At 34.9% G+C, this 14,851-nt stretch overlaps 1 protein-coding gene across 1 annotated transcript; it reads right to left on the reverse strand.

The window, feature by feature from the left end:
- Window positions 1–718: 718 nt before the first annotated feature.
- On the reverse strand, window positions 719–1,366 carry LOC103309089. The gene has a single exon (XM_008183680.1). The coding sequence runs from the start codon at window positions 1,364–1,366 to the stop codon at window positions 719–721; it is 648 nt and encodes a 215-aa protein (XP_008181902.1).
- Window positions 1,367–14,851: the final 13,485 nt, after the last annotated feature.

Here is a 14,851-nt window from a genome sequence, read left to right on the forward strand (position 1 = left end):
AATTTTGCCCATCACTAGCGATATGGATAACCACGGAATTGAATCGATGATATCTTGCATAAACAGTAAGGGAAGAATATTATACTGCACGTGCCAACCCTTCGTATATTTACGTCGGAGTTTTGGCTACGTGTATAATGTATTAATGTATAAATTGCCCGGTATGATAACCCTCACTCTAAATTATAAGAACAGGAAATAACGGGAACTCGTATTTTATAAATGTAAATACGTACAACAGTTATAATAACCTTGCATTCGACCATAACGAATGCGATGCAAATATAATATATGTATACTTATGTTATGTTAGTATGGCCTAATAATAATAGCGCATTGAAATTTGATAATAATATAAAAACCAACAGTTTATGTGGCATATAGCCAACTCATACAACCACAGATGGACGGAACCTGGTATTGATGACGATGGGGTGATGAAACGTAGGTGGAAGAAGATGGTGATAATGGACTGACCGTTGGTAATTGTATGATCCAAGATGTTCAACCAGTTAATAACGACATCAAGTATTATTATTCATTTATTATTTATTAACGGGTGGAGCCCTATACAACAGTTTCACAATATATATTTTACAATTTACAATTTAAATAATTAATACAAATAACACACATAGGTTTAAAAAAGTTAATAATAACAATAATTATATAAGTATAATGGTAAGTATTTAGAATTATAAAGAAGTAGTGCCTAGTTTCACCAATCTTGATAAATGGTGCTCTCATTGGCCAACCTCATCATGCGGTGTAAAGGACTATTTCTCCCATAATTTGTGGTGTGCACAGGAACTACGAAAGGAACGTGGTGTCTAGTAATGCGAGAAGGAACTTTGATATTGATCGATGAAAGAAGAGAGAGAGCATCAATACGACCATCCATCAGCTTCTTCAAAAACTCAATGTTGGCGTTATTTCTCCTGTCTGCTAGTGAGATGAGACAGTGTTCCTGCATCACTAATAAATAGTCATGCGGAGGATGCTTTATTTTTAATATATAAGTTGCGCAAAATAAGAATTTTCTCTGAATACATTCTAATTGACAGGAGTCCGTTACTTTATAAGGAACCCATAGCACAGATGCATACTCTATAATAGATCGGATCAAAGAGCAATATAAGAATTTCAATGGAGACGATAGATTGAACTCCTTGGATATACGCACTATGAATCCAAGCATTTTTATAGCTTTGCAACATATCCTTTCAATATGGGAGTGAAAGTTAAGATCTGAATTAAAAAGAACACCCAAGTCTTTCTTACTACCGACAGAGGTTAAGCTAGAACCGTTGATTGTATACATATAATGAATAGAGAAGCGGGCTTTAAATCTATCATAGAATGACATTTATTTACATTAAACTGAAGACCAATACTATTACACTACGAGACGAGGTTGTAAAGACCATTCTAAAGCACAGATCAGTCAGATAAAGATTCAATTTTACTAAAAAATCTTTAAGTCATCGGCAAACATGAGTAGCTCACAGTTTTTGATAGCCCCCCTTTATGCCATTTATATACAGCGGAAACTACAACGGGGATAAATGTCCTCCCTGAGGAACTGCGGAAGAAACATTAGAGATGGACAATTTGCAGCCAAATACTTTTACCCATTGAACTCTATCTTTTAAATAGGATTTGAACCACGACAGAAGTGGTTCACCAAACCCAGATTTGTGTAGGGTCTCATTTAAACAGTCATGGTCAACTCTATCAAAGGCCTTAGCAAAATCTTGGATGTGATTTTCAACAGCCTCCAAAACAAAACTGTTAAGAGCCATTAGATTCATAGTTTTCGAGCGGCCGGGTCTGAACCCATATTGCTCATCGATTAAAATGGAGTTAACAGGCGACTGGATACTTTTCAATACTAATTGTTCAAAGAGTTTGGATATGTGGTTCAAAATCGACACAGGTCTATAATATTTTACATCGGCCTTATCGCCAGATTTAAATATAGGAGTGACAGAACTAATCTTAAGAATGGAGGGGAAAACTCCACTATCGAGGGAACGCCTGAAAAGTAGCCACAGCTGAAAACATATTGAAGACTTTATACTGTATAAGAAGATATCAGACAGGCCGTCAGGGCCTATGGACTTATCGGTTTTTAGAGCATCTAAACCAGAGTCAACATCATCAATGTCGAATCAGCAAGTTTACTGAAAACGCCGAGATACGTGCCACCCGAGATAGTCGGATAGGATTATTTGGCCGTATTCTTGCTACCCGTTATCGTTGTGGCTGTTGATGCAACTGAAGGGCTGTCGCCGTTCCAGCATCGGACCAGAGAGTTGCCTGCCCTGACGTCTAGTTATTCTCGCCATGCCCTGCATCGTTGTGACATTGTAGTCGTCAAGTTTTGGTTTATATACCCATTATATTATATTATTATATTTTGTTTTGTGTAATTTATGGTCGCGTGACTTAATATAGTCATCGCGAAGTTAACTGTATTATATTTAAGTAATAAGGGCGCCCATGATTGATATGATTATTTATTTGTATTGATATTTATTATTATTATTATAACATTCACGCTCATCGCTATTGTAAGTGCCATTGAGCTGTCTCTATTAATATAAACTCATTGGATCACCTTCTCCCGTCCATAACACACCGCAAGTCGTTGCCGCAAACCGCGATAAAGAAAAGTAGGTGCGGCACGGCGCAACGGGTGGACATACACTGTATTAAAATGAAGGGAAAATAAATTAGAAACTGACTCAGTGCCCGAACTTTGTAAGTTCTCAAAATTTACAGATTGAGGAATCTCGTTGTCGGACTTGTGATCTTGAACAAATTCCCAAAAAGACCTAGGATTAGATTTTAGCAAATACTCCGTACGATATAAGAAGGCAGTGCGACATTTCTTATATTCCGCCTTATAAGAAGCTCTAAGCGTAGAGAATTCAGCATAGTCATGGGGGCAGTGTGAAGCTTTAAACTTAGCATGTGCCCTTTTCTTACTAAAAACAATGCATTTAAGATTTTTAGAAAACCATTTGGGAAATGTCGAAGATACATAAGATACTTCCGGGACAAAGTTAAAAATTCATAAAGAGTAAAGCATCATATAATGCCTCAGTGGCCTTATCCACATCGAGAGACATTATGGTTTCCAACCAATTAAATGAATCTAAGAATTCACATATTTTTGAATAGGGAGCACGGTGGAAGTTAAAGTAATTATGGGAACGATCAAGAATAGGAGAGACTATATCCACCTTTACCATAATTATTTCGAGAGCTGGATGGTATAAGTCACAAAGCACCGCTGGAGTTACAACTTTTTCAATATAGATCTTTTTGTCGTTAGAAAACACAAAATCCAAGATACAAATGAGTTTTGGATGCCATTTAGTTGGAAAAAATTAAGGAATGCAAAAGCTTCAGGGACACATAGAACTCTAGGGTTGAAAACAGAGGAATATAGTAAGCCCAAATTGTCATTGGACCAAATAACCTCTGGCAGGTTAAAGTCCCCACAAAAAATGAATACACATTCAGGATGTAGGAGAATAACAGATTGCACATCTGATATAAAAGACTCGTAAACAGAAATCGGGCAATAAGGAGGAAAGTACACTGAGCACACTACATAGTTGATACTATTAAAACTAAGTTTAACGAATAGATGTTCAACATTCATAGCTGGGGTGTGAATTTAATCAGATATTATATCTCTACAAGTGGCAATGAGAGCGCCACCACCCCTGGAAAAATTACTTGTTAAACTACTTCTGTTACATCTATATATAGTATAGTTGGTGAGTATTATATACGTATGGAAGCGTGGGTTATTAATATTTCATATAAAACATTAATTAATTGTATACATCCGCTGCGTATGAAGACGCGTGTAACTAAAGTACTATGGATATTATAAGTAAATTCCAAAAATGGAACACAACGGAGGTGATTAATGTATACGCTTGCGGGCCAAGACGGTATATTGGTCCGGCGGTATATTAGGTACGCGAGCCAATGCTATCGGCGGACCGGTCGATAATATTATATTGAGTATTAACTCTTAGGTTCATTCCACTAGCGTTGTTGAAAGGTAAAATCTTCTTACAAGAAATATGGGCAATGCAAATGGATTGGGATCGTCCACTCTCTCTCCGGACATAAAAGGGAGTTGGAGTCATTTTGCAACGAATTAGAGCAACTTAAAAGGATCTCAATTCTTAGGAAGGTTCAGCCAGTATCGGTAGGCAATGAATTTCCGCTGCATGGATTCTGTGATGCCTCGCAGGAAGCCTACGGTGCATGTCTGTACGAAAGTTCAAAGGATCAGAGCGGAAGGTGGTAAGTGAGACTTTTATGCTCAAAAACAAGAGAAGAACCACTGAAGGATTCTACTATTCCACGATTGGAGCTCTGTGGAGCACTGCTATTAGTTGAATTTTCCAAGAATTGAGTATAATTGATTTAGCTTCAAGAGGACTAAACCCAAGTGAGTTATCTGTCTCTGAATCTAGGTGGAATGGACCACATTTCTTAAGTGAACCTGAAGAGAAATGGAATCCATCCCCGGTATGTTTAAGGCAAGAAGAGTAACCAGATAAAAATCAAGCTAGCGCTGGTGACGTCAAGTCACTATACTGACTTAGTACTTATAAAATCATATTGGAACCAGCTGGTACGCGCTATCGCTTGGTTAGCATTGTTTATGGATTATACTTATTATATATTATAATTATGAAGGCCAAGAAAAATATCCAAGTAACAAGATACCTAATAGTTGAGAATCTGAAGAAAGCAGAGAATATCATTTTTAAGAGAATTCAAAACGAGTGCTTTCCTAAGGAAGCAATTGCATTAGCAAACAGAAAAGAGGTAGTACGTACAAACAAGCTAAAGAGTTTATATCCCTTCATGCAAGACAGTATAATCCTAGTAGGAGGGCGGCTACAAGACTCGGATATAAGTAACTCGCAAAACACGCGATTGGCGGTTGTCCTCCCCGCCAATCACCGGGTGTAACACTACTCATCTTTGAAAACTTACACCGAGAAATGTTACATTGTGGACCGCAGGCTCTATTAGCGGAAGTTAGACGACATTACTGGCCACTCATGGGCCGTAGAATCGCGCGGACAGTAGTGCGAAAGTGCGTAAAATGTATACGAACATGTCCATAGTTTACCACGCCTCTCATGGGGCAACTCTCGAAGGATAGAGTCCAAATATCTAGGCCATTTTCTATGACTGGAGCGGATTTTGCAGGCCCTTTCATCGTCATAAGTGGAATCTATTGCGTCACTGGGAAAAAGGCATGTTTTGCAATAAGAGCAGTTCACCTGGAAATTGTCGAAGACATGACAAGCGACGCCTTCATGGCATGTGTAAGACGCTTTATTTCTCGACGCGGCCGGTTCGCCGTAATACACAGCGATAATGGAACCAATTTTGTGGGAGTTCAAAGGGAAACAGAAGACATAAATTATTAAACAAGGGGGTCCTGTGATGGTGAATGGAGGAATCGAATGGCGATTCAATTCCCCATCACACATCGGGACCACACTTCGGTGGGCTATGGAAAGCGGCGGTAAAACGTGCAAAGTATAATTTGAAACGCATAATAGGTGAAAGTGTGAAACGATACTAGCATTAGCAGAATTAAATACACTAATATGTCAAGTTGAATCATGTCTTAACTCAAGACCAATCACACCAATGGGTAGTGACCTAAATGAACCTGAAGCTCTTACACCGGCCCATTTCCTGGTTGGAGGACCTCTAAGTCTACTTCCAGAGCCTGATAGACTCAGAGAAGCTCCAGGTGGATTAAGACGTTGGAAACACGTGCAATACCTCCTGTTCTGGCAAAGATGGTATACCAAACATCTGCCAAAATGTCAGGTGCGTGGGTCAACAAAAAGCAACCATTGAAGATAAACGATATAGTCATTATTAAGGAAGATAATCTACCACCGACAGAATGGAATTTAGGTCGAATGACACAGGTAAACCCAGGAAGAGATGGTGCAATAAGAGTCGTGACATTTCGAACAGCAGCTGGTACGGAAATCAAAAGACCCGCTGCGAAACTTTGTGCACTTCCTACTGAAACGGACACAATTCTTGTTGAAAAATAGATTTTCAACGGTGGGGAGGGGATGTTCACGCCCCCGTCACCACCACTCGCATGAAATTATACGTACTCGCAGTATATTCCACCGACCGACACATACACCCGCAACGTTTTTGCCGTGGCACAAATCGCCGTTGAATTATATTGTTGTTATTACGTAAGCGCAAATCGCCATTTTTATTATATTATAGTGTAGGCGCGAATCGTCACTTTTTAGGATTCCGTAGCAAAAAACGGAACGCTGATAGATTCGTCATGTCCGTCTGTCTGTCCGTCCGGGTGTCACAGCCACTTTTCTCCGAAACTATAAGGACTATACTGTTGAAACTTGGTAAGTAGATGTATTCTGTGAACCGCATTAAGATTTTCACGCAAAAATAGAAAAAATAAATACATTTTGGGGTTCCCCATACTTAGAGCTGAAACTCAACAAATGTTTGTCATCCAACCCATAGGTCATTTATCTATGGATAGGTCTTCGAAAATTATATTGAGGTTTCTAATATAATTTTTTTCTAAACTGAATAGGTTGCGCGAGAGACACTTTCAACGAGGTAAAATATGTGTCCCCCACCCATAACTTCTAAAATAAGAGGATGATAAAACTAAAAAATATATATGATTTACATAACCATGAAAACTTCCACCGACAATTGGTTTGAACGAGATCTAGTAGGTAGTTTTTTTTTAATAAATAAATAAGTAAATAATAATTATAATTTGCGCGGGGCGTGGCTTGATCGGTACCGGGTGCGGAGCGCGCAGGGGGCAGGTTCCCGACTGCGCTTACCCGAGCGAATAATACTATTATAATATTAGATAAGACTTCTGCTGGACCTGGTGGTGGGGCCAAAGTTCGTGCCGACTGAACGAAACGACTCATTATCTATGTTACTTGCTGCTACGGAACCCTTCATGTTTGAGTCCGACTCGCACTTGGCCGCTTTTTTTAATAATTATAAATTATAATATATAAAATCAATGTTAATTTTTTGGTGTGCACTAAATACTAATCGTGCGCTTAATTATATTGTGTAATTGCAAATCGCTACATATTGTTATTTCGTTATATACTGGCACGATTCGCCGTTTATACTCTTAATATTGTTAGTGTGCGCTAATCGCCACTGATTATATTTTGTATTATTGGCTATTGTCAGTTCACGCTGATCTTCGCTAGCTTTTATTGTTATTTAATATTTATTGTTATTATTATAGGATAAGAGCAGCTGGCCAGCCATGCTCCGTCTAAATTGTGAGTTTATATTATTTATTATTATACTATAATATTTGTCGTGCCAGAAAGGTACTATATTATTATTATGTTTATATATTTTTGTTAATTATTATATATCATTTAGTGCATTACCCAATTTTTGTACCATTATTTAAGTTACCTATCTATCTTAGTTATAAGTACACGCACACACACACACACACACACACACACACCACATACTAGCACTAGCATTCGGAGTTTTGATCGGCGAACCCGTCGGCCGTCCACTTCTCCTGAGTCGCTATACAAATAACACACAGATACACAGGTTGGTCGGTGTGTGAGTGTTGTAGAATTGTGAGAAGTATACGCTGACCGGGCACACGGTTTATTATTGTACCGTACCCGGCGCGAAAAGTGGTAATTAACTACTTTAACTATTTTTTCCCATTAAATATGAAAAAATAATACATATGCATGTAAATGTATATCTAAATGTCAGTTTATTCACAATTTTATAATTGTATTTTGACACAACAGTGATATTTTTAAATATAATATCATGATGATCTGTATTCTCTGGGAACATTTTCTTAGCCTGCAGGAGATAATTAAAAAACTTCTGAAATAGTATCTAAACTCTTAAGCCTTAAGTTTTCATAGTTGAGTATTATTTAAATAGTTTCTTGAGTTTTCGTAATTAAACACGAGTACAGTGTACGTCCTATAGTATTTCTTAATTGCCAGACATTTGTCATTATCGATTATTTATCTCGTGTATTTTGATAACCTAGGACCTAGGTATATATGTTTTGAACTTCTTAATAATTAAGGTCTAGTAATACTTTTAGAATAAAAAGTAACTTTCGTTATTTCATTTTCATCATGATATCCAATATGACGTACTTAGTGCTTTAATTCAATTTGAATACGAATCAATTAAATTTATATTATAACTAATAATACTGATGGGGAAAAACTATAACTTTTGTTCTTAATGGACAGATACCTAAGGTAACAACATTTTTCTTTTTAAATACTGATTAGGATTATCTATGTAACAAATGTCCATAAATTATTCAAATCACATTTTTATTTCAGAAATGTAACCTCATCAAAAATTTATTTCGGAGATGTCAACAACTATGATTACCATATTGATAATACCTTTTATATTGGATTGATCGTTGTTGAAACGTCTAGTGAGTATATTTTCAAACATTAAATATAAATCAAACAAATCAAAATACTTAATCCCATCCCACTTTGAAATATCACACTGTGAACTGGACTTAATATTATAATGGGCTACCTCATCCAATTTTTTTTTTAAACTCATTTTAAAGCTTAAAAATTGTTTTCTGTATGAATTAACAATTCGTCGGCACTTTTTGCTATCTAAGTAAGACTTCTTCGACTATTTCGTGTTGGTATTAATAATTTGTCGGGACTTTTTGATGCCTGAGTAAGACCTCTTTGACTTTTAATTCCTCTAAAGACTATACAATCTAACACACGTTGTTCAGTTTACCTTTACGGCTTTACATTAGCTAATAAGAGTTTAAACATGTCATTCGTCTTGACGTATTTAAAACATCACTTTTTACAGAAACAGGTATGTATAATGCTACTGCTACTGTACTAGTTTAGCCATTATTTGGAAATGTAAGTCTTTTATTAATTAAGAGGACGCCACACGGGCAAACGAAACCATGTAATGACCAAGAGAATGCGCTGTTAGGTGTTTTCTTGATCCGCAAGCACGCGACGTTTAAGTTGCACCCACTACTCACAGCCGTGTACCGACCGACCGACCGAGTTGTCAAGTTCGGGAGCGTCGTTTATTATCTTATGAACGTTCGTCCTCGACGTATCCCGTCGAAATAAAATTCATACACGTAAATGCATTGTGCCTTAATATTTTAAATATTCGCTCTTATACCTACACTAACTATCTTTTAATTAAAGCCACTGTCTGCCCAATAATATACCTATTTGTATATAACAATTAACAATATTATGTAGGCTAGAAAATCTAGTTTCTACCGTACCTTTAATTTATTGTTGTACAAACATTTTAAGTATTCGAGTTAACAATATTTTACGTACAATAACTTACGGTTTACATTTATAGTTTGTAATAATATTAATATAGACATTATGTTTTTATTTACATACTTACCAATATTTTTGAATTAAAAAAAATAAGAAGCTCCATAAGAAATAGAGTGCATATACCTATCCAATGTTGTAAAAATTTGAACTTCCGACGCTCATAAAAATTTAATTTTATATCCAGTCAACATTTTCTTTTTGATACATTTTGTATTTAATTTTAAAATCTTAGATATAAAAACAACAATTTTTATGAAGTTCCAACTCAAAATAAATTGCAAATGTTCGTATTTTTACGAATTTTCTAATTTTCTAACTTCAGGTGCTCATAAAAAATGATTGTGTATATTTACGCTCAATTTTATTTTTAATTTAAGCTAACAACAACTCACGAAGTTTTTTTAACTAGTGAACATTTTTTTATTAACATATATTTTAAATGACTCAACGTGAGTGGTGAGTCAAAATATTTTGGATATTAAATGACGTACCTATATAAATTAATTAATGTTAACAAGAAGTAAAAATTAATTTATTGTTTTTAATTTTTTTTTTTAATATTAGCTTCTGCGCGGAGAGATGACAAAATACGTAAAAATCACGAAAATTAGCAAATTATTTTGAGTTGAGAATTCATAAAAATTTTTATTTTTAAAGCTAAGATTTGAAAATGGAATACAAGGTTCCTCATAAGTTTGTCTACCTTTATAAATAAAAAAAATGGCTACAAGTAAATTAAAATAAATTTTTATGAGCGTTTGAAGTTCATATTTTTACAATATTGGATTTTCACTCGATTTCTCATGTAGTGGTTTTGTTATTTTGTTGTTATTCAAAAACGAAAAACTATAGATACCTACATGAAAATTTTACATGAATGTTATATTTTCATTTTCTATACATCACAAAATTAAAAAAAAATGACCGCCGATAACAGACCGGTTTTGACCTGCGACCTGCCAGCGGCCAGCACGCTTGGATGTCGGAGCTAGGAGGGGACAAACGCTGCCGCTAGAAACGACAGTAGCACATGACGACCGTAATTAAATTTTTTTTACTGTAAAACATGCCAATTTTGTTCCAATAATACGGCTTACAGAATGGTTTTAGAGCAAAATTCCTTTGGTAAAGCCGTAAAGGAACGATTCGAGAAACTACGGTCAGCTATAGGAGTGACTACAATTAAAGAAATTATTAATTGAGGGAGGGTGTTGAAATACACAATTAATATTAGTAGTCAGCTTTGACACATGTGTACAACTTACTTAGTATCTAGATCTACGATCATAAGATTCACTCTCTATACGGATGTAACATGACCTCGGTTGTGCATATATATAGAGTCTTTGAAGTATGTTATACTCAATTGCACAGACACCGTTGTACAGTGAGTATACGGTGTATGTGTACAGTCACATTAAATTGTCTAGTTGTACGTTATTAAATATTATACTTATACATAATCATATTGTCGTGTTGTTATTCATTTATGTTAATACTAAAATCGTTAGTCTGTCAAGCTTCATTTTCAATAGACTTGCTTGTAGACATTTTTTTTTAAAAAAAGATAGACAAACTTATGAGCAATCTTGTATTACATTTCTATTACAGTCTTAGATTTAAAAAGAAAATTTTTCATGAATTTCTAACTAAAAATGATTTGCAAATTTTCGTCATTTTTACGTATTTTGTCAATATTTGAACTTTAGAGGAAAATAAAAAAAAAATGGGATTATGGATTTTTAATTTTTTTCATCTGCCTTTGAAACAATATAAATGAAACCTTCTATTAAATGTTCAAGCATTTTTAACCAACAAATAACATTTTATTGATATTTATAGAAAAAAAAAACTAAAAAAAATGGAAACTGAAAATGTCCGTAAACAACTCAAAATAAATCAAAATATTTGAAAAATGTAATGGTGTATAGAAAATGCTAATATAAACATTCAGTCAAAATTGTATGTACCTACGGTCATTTGTTTTAGAGTTGTACTAAAAACCAAATTTTTCTCGTAAACAGATTTTACGTAAAAATTCCCGTTTTTCCTTAATTTTCCTTTTGTTTTTCACGGCGCTTTTGAAAACTACTGTGAAATTTTTACTTTTGACCCCCCAAAGTACCAAATAGATTCACTTTCCTCTTAGAAAAGGTACTGTTAAAGAAAATCCCAAGCACTTTTACTATCCCTAAAAGGTGATGACCGACACCAAAAAAAAAAAAACACATCATTGTAAAATCAATACATTCATCACTTCGTTCAGAATCTAAAATGATTAATTGTATAAATTATTATAGTCCGCGACATGAAAAGTGGCCGATGATCGTCGCGAACCTAGCGGCTGTTTCGCCTCAGTGGTTCACATTACGCGCGGACGCCCGGCACTACGACCCCCGCGCTGTATGCGGTATAGGTTGAGAGCCAATGGCAAACAGGTAGGGAAACCGCTACGGGTCACGGTACACACTGGCCACTTTTCGTGTCGCGGACTATAAGAGGACGTGTCACGAAAAATGTACGCGTGCAACGACCGAGAGGATGCGCTGTTAAGTGTTTTGACGATCCGCAAGCGCGCGGCGTTTAAGTCACGCCTACTATTCGCAATTCGCAACCGGCCGACGGCGGCGACGAGTGCTTGTTCGGGAGCGCCGTTTATTTGTCTATGAACGTTCGTCCTGTACGATTCGTATCATTATAAAATTCATTATACACAAATACTTAATTATTTCCATTATTGATATATTATATATTATTATACAGGTATTGAGGTACCTATACAATATACTTAATAACTATTCAACTACACATATTATATTTATCATTTATTAATACTTAACTTAATACTTATTAGTAATTACATTACTACAGTGGCGTATTTTGGGTGATTTATCGGAGGGTGTCCAACATTTATTGAACCTCACAAACAACATTTTTAGAATTATTAACTTACTAATATTTGAAATATATTGAGTTCAGAGTTGTAATATAAATTATATTGAATATCGATATTTTTTCCGATTATTTTATTTCATTGTCCTATAATGGCATTCGTCCCCAATATGTTAATGACTATTTAATTTATTTGAATAAATAAGTACTTACGTTATTCAGTAATCACTTGGTACAGTCGTGGACGGTGGTATGTACATTGTACAGCACGACGGTAGACGAAAAAATGAATGACAAATTTTTTTTTTTGAAAAAGAAAGACAATTTACAATCTGTACACAATAATTACAATAAGCAAATTAGATAAAAAAAATCAGAATAAAGTGACATGAATATCGTGTTGAGGAAGAAACCCAGTGGTAACACCTCTTTTACTAATTTAATAGGTCTCTACGCCATTTACGCTTTAGTCTGCGTAGCGGGTTTTTTGGGAGGGTAAGGGAGGACATGTTTGATATTAATGTATTGCTATGCGTGTTGAAATTTTGGTAGAAACGTGTATAGTGTATACATTGTTTTGGCTAGTTCAGTGGTAGTTATTATTTTTAGGTCGTTGTGTAAGGTAGAGTTTGAAACGTACCAGGGGACTTTGGTTACTAACCTTAGCGCAATTGATTGAAAATCCTCAATTGGCCTGATGTTCGAGGGCTTTGCTGGACCCCAAATTGGTCTTATGATTGACTTATATATAATAAGTTTGTTTTGGAGTGGTATTTTGGAGTTTAGCAGTGGTCGGAGAAGGTGAAGTCTATTGTTCGATGATTTTCTTTTTTCTTTTAGGTGGGGGCTCCAGGTTAGTATTTTATCAAGTGTTATGCCTAAGTACTTGATTTCGGTTTGGACAGGGATGGGGGCATTGTTCATAATTAGTTGAGGTCACTCACGGGGAGATTGTTTTAACATGAAAGTAACTTGCACAGATTTTTCTGTATTAATTTTAATTTACCATTTTTTGGCACATTCGTCAATTTTATTAACATGATCCTGGAGTGCAGCTGAAGCTAGGATAGGGAATGACAAATTGACAAATAATACCATAATAGTATAATAGTATAATCATTGATTTTAAATACTAATATTATTAACAATGAAATATTGAAATGTGTAATTCTCTAAACTGATAAACTGTAAACTAGATTAAAATCATGGACTAAGATCTTAATCCGTGATTAAAATATACTACATATATTCACAATATTTTCGTTCTTATTGTATTTTCGCTGCGGGTATTTTTAAAATCAAAATGACCCGGTAAAATTCAAATAATTTTTGGATATCCGGATCCCTGGTAAATTGTAGAGAAGTCTCTGTGTCATCGAATCTAATCAAATTAATTTCAGTTTTTCCGTTTATATAAAAATACCATTTATTTTATAATAAAACAAAAATAGTATACTAATATACTATAAAATAAATGATAACACCAATTTCCAATATATTAGGACTTTTTTTATATCGGGGGATGTCCTCTGTCCAGACATGGAGGACACCCCGCCAAAATACGCCATTGCAGCATTACTATCTTTACTGAATTGGCTCTTCCTTCTAGTCCCTAACTGACTCTTCTAGTCTTTCGGCACTCGACCAACTGCACTTCGGATTATCGAGACTGTATCTTCAATAATTACAACTTTTACTCTAGGTACTATCTAAGTCTATATAACTAGTCACTATAATCCAATTCCCCGTGACTATCATTAAACTCCTCCATTAATTACTACACGTCATGGCATTAAACTGTATTGTCACCGTAGCTATATTAAACACGTGCACCCTGCCATAAAAGATAAAACACGTAACAGTTACAATATCCTTTTACTGTACAAATAATATGAAATTAAAATTAAAACAAAGACTGTATCTATACACATTCGATAATATTGTTTATATATTATATATCGCTTTTTATTATATTTTCTCCTCGAAACTCCTCTAGTTTATGCCCTTATTCTCTTTATAATATATAGTTACTATGATAATATTATCATTCGTATTTTTTTTTAAAGTTTCAACCAAGCACCATTATCGAAATATGTTCACATTTTCACGTCTGTCTTTTTATCTAAAATCAAATATATGTATATTGATCGCCTGACACGCAGTATGTTTCTATACAATATAGGATTCGACAAGATAATAATACATTCACGGTAGAGATACGCATAGACTTTAGCAGTCATATACTGTGATACACGTGCTAATAAAATTGGACAAAATTGTAACGAATGTCTTTCCACCTTTTGGCATCATTTATTTGTAAATGATTTAATGCTTGTAAATAATGGTTAACGACGCCCAAGAGCCTCATATATATTATATGATGCACACAGTTACATGATTGACTAATATTATATATATAATAATATACCTATATATAATATGGACTATAATATACACACCTACGTACAAATACATAATACGGCGGTGCAATACATTATTGCGTG

This window comes from Acyrthosiphon pisum, chromosome A1 (assembly GCF_005508785.2).
Source record: "Acyrthosiphon pisum isolate AL4f chromosome A1, pea_aphid_22Mar2018_4r6ur, whole genome shotgun sequence".
Taxonomy (NCBI): domain Eukaryota; kingdom Metazoa; phylum Arthropoda; class Insecta; order Hemiptera; family Aphididae; genus Acyrthosiphon; species Acyrthosiphon pisum.